Source organism: Numenius arquata, chromosome 4 (assembly GCF_964106895.1).
Source record: "Numenius arquata chromosome 4, bNumArq3.hap1.1, whole genome shotgun sequence".
Lineage (NCBI taxonomy): Eukaryota > Metazoa > Chordata > Aves > Charadriiformes > Scolopacidae > Numenius > Numenius arquata.
The window spans coordinates 6,389,197-6,396,812 of record NC_133579.1 but is presented as its reverse complement, the minus strand read 5'-3'; the positions used below and the strand labels follow the sequence as shown (position 1 = coordinate 6,396,812).

At 47.1% G+C, this 7,616-nt stretch overlaps 1 protein-coding gene across 2 annotated transcripts in view; it reads right to left on the bottom strand.

Moving 5' to 3' along the window:
* Positions 1-4,389: 4,389 nt before the first annotated feature.
* Positions 4,390-7,616, bottom strand: part of PDE7A (phosphodiesterase 7A) — an 86,922-nt gene continuing 83,695 nt past the window's right edge. For both annotated transcript variants that reach the window (XM_074146923.1, XM_074146924.1), the window contains exon 13: positions 4,390-4,689. In XM_074146923.1, the coding sequence (XP_074003024.1) occupies positions 4,478-4,689 (212 nt within the window). In that variant the 3' untranslated portion in view covers positions 4,390-4,477. The remainder of the gene's footprint in view (positions 4,690-7,616) is intronic.

Sequence of the window (7,616 nt, the reverse complement as noted above, 5' to 3'; positions counted from 1 at the left end):
GCCCTGTCCCAGGGGCTGTGGGTGTGAAGTGCCGGCGTGAGGGGCAGGCACCCAGCGCCCCGCAAATACAGAAACCACCCGGCGTCCCCTCTTCAGGATGTAAAACTGTGATAAAAGAAATGTCGTCCCACGTACAGGAATAGAGGGGCCGAGATATGGCATTCCTGACTCCAGCCTGGCAGAAACAGACGGAATCCCCTTCCTGGGAAAAGGGGGCTCAGAACAAAACTACCCCCCGCTTCACTCGGGCACCACGATGAGCTGCTCTGGCTCCTGTCAGCGCGGGTGGCAGCAACATGGCACAACATTAAAGAATCCAAGTTTGCAGATGACACCAAGCTGTGTGGTGTTGATACACGAGAGGGATGGGATGTCATTCAGAGGGACCTGGACAGGCTGGAGAGGTGGGCCCAGATGAACCTCGTGAGGTTCAACAAAAGCAAGTGCAGGATTCTGCACCTGGGAAGAAACAATCCTCAGTATAAATACAGACTGGGGGATGAGGTGTTAGAAAGCAGCCCTGAGGAAAGGGGCTTGGGGGTGCTGATGGACGAGAAGCTGGACATGAGCAGGCAGTGTGCTCTCACAGCCCAGAAGGCCAATCCCATCCTGGGCTGCATCAAGAGATGTGTTGGCAGCAGATCCAGAGAGGTGATTCTGCCACTTTGCTCTGGTGAGACCTCACCTGGAGTACTGTGTGCAGGTCTGGAGCCCTCAATATAGGAAGGACATGGACCTGATAGAGGGGGTCCAGAGGAGGGCCACCAAAATGATCAGGGGGTTGGAGCACCTCTGCTACGAGGACAGACTGAGGGAGCTGGGGTTGTTCAGCCTGGAGAAGAGGAGGCTCCGGGGAGACCTCATAGTGGCCTTCCAGTACCTGAGGGGGGCTACAGGAAGGCTGGGGAGAGTCTGTTTACAAAGGCCGGCAATGACAGAACAAGGGGTAATGGCTTTAAACTGGAAAAAAGCAGATTTAGATTAGACATTAGGAATAAGTTCTTTACCATGAGGGTGGTGGAGCACTGGAACAGGTTGCCCAGGGAGGTGGTTGAGGCCCCTTCCCTGGAGACATTCAAGGTGAGGCTCGACGAGGCCCTGGGCAACCTGGTCTAGTTGGGGGTGTCCCTGCTGACTGCGGGGAGGTCGGACTAGATGGCCTTTGGAGGTCCCTTCCGGCCTGGACCAATCTATGAATCTATGAATCCGAGGTTGTTTACCCGTATTATATCAAAATAGTGCTATACACATCTTTGTAAAGTCATTACTTTTAATTTTCATTAAAATGACATATTAAAATACGCTTATAAATAGCCTGTAACACGTAGCAAAAGGTACACAGCGCTGTTGAGGCCCCGTCTTTAACCAAGTCACATCTTTGTTAAAAAAAAAAAAATGTGAGTCCCAGCAGAGACCGTCGGGTACCGATTTTAGTGGCATTTGATACCGATTCGGGTCTGAAAACAGCTGCAGGTCGGAATATGCTTTTTGACTCCAAAACATCCCAGAAATCAATATTTTCCGACACGTAACACCCCCTCCTCCCCCCCGTTACCCCACACGCAGCCGGAACCTCTCCGTCCCGGCACCTCCAACCGGCACCGGCCAAGGATCGCCCCTTCCAGGGTTATTTTCCTGTTAAAACAAGGCTTTTCTGTTCAAAACCGAAGCTCCTCGTCCCCTTTGCTGCTGAAGCGGGAGGACGGCACGAGCTCGGCAACGGGCAGCAAAGGAAGGAAGTTCACGCAGGTTCGAAGGAAAGGGTTTCATTACAAATTTATTTCTTTAAACATGGCCGCTTGGAGATTAACGACACCCCTCCAGGGAACAGGAAAGAATAATAAACCACTTAATTTTTAGCAAGGGGGAGGGAAACAACCAGGAAAGTCGGGATTTGGTTTTTTCCCCGAAGGGTAAAAGGCCAAAAAAACCCAAAAAAAAACAAAACCAAAAAAAAAAAACCAAACTCCAAGAGGGAATAAATTTTGGCAATAAATTTAGTATTTTCAAATCCCAAAGTCGGGGCTGAGTCGGAGAGTGGAAGCCGACGGCAACTTGAGCTTTATCTTTCCGTAACGCTGGACTCGGTCGTTAACTTAAAACATACAGGAGCATAACGTGAAAAAGATTTTGGTTTGGTTTTGTTTGTCCTTTTTTTTTTTTGTTTTTGTTTTTTTGTTTTTTGTTTTTTTTTGTTTTTTTATTATTAATTAAAAGTTAACAGCAACAGGCACATATTAAAACAAATATGGCAAAGCCTTTACAAATGGCTTTACGCCGAAGCTCTCTCCCCAAAATGGCTGTTGCGACAAACTGTAAACAGAATTCGTAAAACAGTCTTTTACAAGAATAACAGGGAAATACAAAGGAACTTAAAAGAAAGCACCAGTTTCTCAAACTCGGGTACAGTTGTGCTTGCTGGACTCAACACAAGGTCAAACAAATTACAAAAATGGAATGTTTTTAAGTTTAAAATTAGTCCTTTCAAATTTTGTCCTAAAAAAAAAAAAAAAAAACACAACAAAAAACCCCCATCGTCTCCTTTTCCCATCGAAACCCCGGTGGCGGGTGATGTTTCAGTAGAGGGAGGAATACGTAAACAATGCACTTTTGTTGTGGTGGCGGTGTTGGTTTTTTTTTTTTTAATATTATTATTTATTATTTTTTTTTCAAATCAAAAACAAATTTGGTCACTTAGCTCGGTGCATAGTTTAAGGCATCTGTAGCAATTCGTTACAGTTTCCTCCCCAACGTTGGCTGTTCACGAGAATCGTCACATTCGAAAAGAATAAATAAAATAAGAAAAAATTCAAACAAACCGACCGAAACGGGAAAAAAAAAAAAAAAAAAAAAAACAACACAAAAACACGATAAAAAGACCATAATTAATGTCGCCGTTCCAACCCGTCCCCGGTCCCCTCCCGCCCTCCCCCGGCCCCAGACGTACTCGCGCACCCACGCACCCGCACACGCTGCAGCGAAAAGGGGCGTTTGTACCCTTGGTTTGAAGGAACACGCTTCCCATCCCGCTTTATTTCAGATTGGCAAATACCCTGAGCTGATTTTACGGTGGGTTTTTTTTTTTTGTTGTTGTTATTGTTTTTTTGGTTTTTTTTTTTTTTTTAGACGTTCCACCTTTTTTTTTTGTTGTTGTTGTTGTTTTTGGTTTTTTTTGTTGTTTTTTTTTTTTTATGTATTTGTTTTTCTCGCATGTGCAGTTCAAGTCTACAAAGGTGAAAACAACATGCCATGTTTCCACTGCGGAATCGCAATGCAGTTCGGACGCTTCCCCCCCCCACCACCACCACCATCACCTCCCCAACCCCAACAACTCCCCTCCCACCACCACCCACAACCCTTTTCCCCGTCCCCCGTTCCCCCCCTCTCAACCCCATCCCTACCCCCCGGCAAAATCCCCTCTCTCCCTTCCCCGATTCAGAAGTGTTTTTTCTGCCGTTTAAAAAAAAAAAATAAAAAACCAAACCAAACCAAACCAAAAGCGAAACAAAACGGCATTCCCATACGGCACTGGAGGAAAAGCTTGGCTGTGCTCCATGACGAATGCTCCGGTTCCCAGTGCACAAAGGAAATTATGGCAAATGGGAGGCTTTTCCGGCATCCAAAGAAAACCAAAGAGCTGCAGTCTCAGATTTGATCTTTATATATAAAAAAAAAAAAAGGAAAAAAAAAAGGAAAAAAAAAAAACCAAACCCAAACCCCCCCAAAAAAACCCACCCCCCCCACCCCCCCAAGTTAGTGGTTCCTTCACAGCCATGCGCAAAGGTTTTAAGTCTAGAACCAAGAGTTTCAGAGTCCGTTTGTAAACATCAAGTCTCGCCAGAGGCAGCAGAGGATGGGCACTTCACATTTCCGTATGAAAACAGGGACTGAGTTGGAAGGGACGCTTCGAACACGGTTACGGCAAGTCTCGCTGAATTCCGAGACGCTGTGGAACAACCCACGTCAAAGTCTTTTAAGATCTGAAGACCGTTCTTTCCAAAATTTCATCACTTTCCCCGCCCCCACCCCACCCTCCCCCACCCCCCACCCCCCCCCAAAAAAAAAAAAAAAAATACCAAACCAAACCCAAACCCCAACGACAAAGACCCCACCGAAGCCGTGTGGCACAAGGAAGTTTTCGTACTGTTCCTCCTCCGAGTCACTGCTGTGCTTTGCATATTCAAGGTTCCGAACGAGATCCAGCGGAGGCGTGTGCATATTGCTCTTAGGGGCAGATCTTGCAGGTTTACAAAAAAAAAAAAACCAAAAAACCCAAAAAAAAAAAAAAACCAACCAAAAAAACCCCAAAAAACCAAAACCTTTCCGCTTCAAATGGGTCCGTGTCAAAAGGAAAACTCGGGAAATAAATAAATGCTGGCATCGTTTTTTACCATAACCTTGGGTTGGGCAAGTATCGCCTTTTATTCCAACCGTGCGGATACCGAGGGAAGAGGCAGTTTTGTCATGAAGGTTGAGGTCAGGACAAGCGAGGTTCCTGAGGTAATATGTCTGAGTCCGTCTCCTCGAAGGCGGGGTCGACGTCGTCGCCGGTGCGGGACTGGTCCCTCTGCACCCCCTGCCAGCTGGCCTTGTTCAGCCCCAGGTGGCCGAGCATCGTCTGCGACAGCCTGGTGTTGGAGAAGCGGGCCCATTCCCCAAACAGTGGTTCCACTAAGTAGGTCATAAAACCTTCCGAAAACAAGCAAACAAACACATCCACGTGAAAAAAACAAAAAACAAAAAACAAAACCAAAAAAACTGCAAAACCCACCACCAGAAAAAAAACAACAACCAACCAAAACCCAAGAAAAAAAAATAAGCAAACTAAATTTTTTCACTGAATTTCACTGAATTTTCATTGAATTTTTAGAGTTGGAAGGGACCATAAAGATCATCTAGTCCAACTCCCCTGCTGAAGCAGGATTGCTTAGAGAATGCTACTCAGGACTGCATCCAGGCGGGTCTTGAAAATCTCCAGAGAAGGGGACTCCACACCCTCCCTGGGCAGCCTGTTCCAGGGCTCTGGCACCCTCACCCTAAAGAAGTTTCTTCTCATATTTGAGTGGAACCTCCTCTGTTCCAGCTTGTGCCCGTTGCCCCTCGTCCTCTCACTGGCAACCACTGAAAAGAGTCCGGCTCCATCCTCCTTCAACCCACCCTTCAGATACTTATAAGCATTGATAAGGTCTCCCCTCAGCCTTCTCTTCTCCAGGCTGAAGAGCCCCAGCTCTCTCAGCCTTTCTTCATAAGGGAGATGTTCCAATCCTTGAATCATCCTCGTTGCCCTTCGCTGGACTCTTTCCAGTAGTTCCCTATCCCTCTTGAATTGGGGAGCCCAGAACTGGATGCAGTATTCCAGTTGTGGCCTCACCAGTGCAGAGTAGAGGGGGAGAATGACTTCCCTCGACCTACTAGCCACACTCTTCCCTCTGCAGCCCAGGATTCCGTTGGCCTTCCTGGCCACAAGAGCACACTGCTTGCTCATTGTCATTTTGCTGTCTACCAGGATCTTTCTCTTCAGAACTTGTCTCCAGCAGTTCCACACCTAACCTGTATTGGTGCCTGACATTCTTCTTCCCCAGGTACAGGACCCTACACTTTTCCCTGTTGAACCTCATGAGGTTCTTCCTTGCCCAGCTCTCCAGCCTGTCCAGGTCTCGCTGGATGGCAGCACGGCCCTCCGGGGTGTCAGCCACCCCTCCCAGTTTGGTGTCATCAGCACCAGTTTTTGGGCATTGGAATAGGCTGCCCAGGGAGGTGGTTGAGTCACCATCTTTGGATGTGTTTAAGAGCTGTTTAGATGTGGTGTTGGGGGATATGGTGTAGGGAAGAACTTTGTAGAGTAGGGTAGATGGTTGGACTCGATGATCCCAAGGGTCTTTTCCAACCTAGATGACTCTATGATTCTGTGATTCTAAATATTTTAAATAAAATTTAGGAGCAAAAAATAAACAACGCTATTCTTCTAATAAACTACTCTTCTCCAACGCGCACGTAAAAATTCATTTCAATATATTAAGGGCGTCTTTAGAAAATAATATCTCAAAAACGTAAAAGATTTTATCAGTCAAAAGAACAGCAGCATGATGGATTACAAATTAACATCCTTCCTTTCACAGCAATGACCAAATCACAGAATCACAGAATGATCTGGGGTTGGAAGGGAACTCTGGAGATCATCTAGTCCAACCCCCTGCCAGAGAAGGTCCACCCAGAGCAGGCTGCACAGGAACGTGTCCAGGCAGGGTTTGCATGTCTCCAGAGACCGAGTACCACCTCTCTGGGCAGCCTCTTCCAGGGCTCTGCCACCCTCACAGGAAAGAAGTTCCTCCTCGTGTTCAGACAGAACTTCCCATGTTCCAGCTTGTGTCCATTGCCCCTTGTCCTGTCCCTGGGCACCACTGAAAAGAGACTGGCTCCATCCTCCTGACACCCACCCTTTAAGTATTTATAGGCGTTGATCAGATCCCCCCTCAGCCTTCTCTTCTCCAGACTAAAAATACCCAAGTACCTCAGCCTTTCCTCATAAGAGAGATGCTCCAGGCCCCTCATCATCTTTGTAGCCCTCTGCTGTCCCCTCTCCAGCAGTTCCCTGTCCTTGAACTGGGGAGCCCAGAACTGGACACAGTGCTCCAGATGGGGCCTCACCAGGGCAGAGCAGAGGGGGAGGATGACCTCCCTCAACCTGCTGGTCACACTCTTCCTGATGCACCCCAGGATGCCATTGGCCTTCTTGGCCACAAGGGCACACTGCTGGCTCATGGTAACCCTGTTGTCCACCAGGACTCCCAGGTCTTTCTCTCCAGAGCTGCTCTCCAGCAGGTCAGCCCCCAACCTGTCCTGGTGCAGGGGGTTATTCCTCCCCAGGTGCAGCACCCTACATTTGCCCTATATAAAATATAGTCCTCAACACAGGAAGGACATGGACCTGTTGGAATGGGTCCAGCGGAGGGCCACGAAGATGATCAGAGGGATGGAGCACCTCCCCTATGAAGACAGGCTGAGAGAGCTGGGGTTGTTCATCCTGGAGAAGAGAAGGCTCCAGGGAGACCTCATAGCAGCCTTCCAATATCTGAAGGGAGCCTACAGGAGAGCCGGAGAGGGACTCTTTGTCAAGAGATGTAGTGACAGGACAAGGGGTAATGGTTTTAAACTGAAAGAGGGGAGATTTAGATTAGATATTGAGGAAGAAATTCTTTCCTGTGAGGGTGGTGAGACACTGGAACAGGTTGCCCAGAGAAGCTGTGGCTGCCCCATCCCTGGAGGTGTTCAAGGCCAGGCTGGATGGGGCTTTGAGCAACCTGCTCTAGTGGAGGTGTCCCTGCCCATGGCAGGGGGGTTGGAACTGGGTGATCTTTAAGGTCCCTTCCAACCCAAACCATTCTATGATTCTATGATAAATAATATATATATATGATGTATATATTAAATAATAGATTATATATAATATGATATATCATATATAATATATAAAATATATGTTTTTTATATATAATATAAATAAAGGGAAATATTGGAGAACGGGGGGGATCTAAACATCAGTGACTTAAGTCACACAAAGTAATTTAGAAAAACTAAATTTCTAAAAGAAAGATAACAAATTACCCCACAGACAG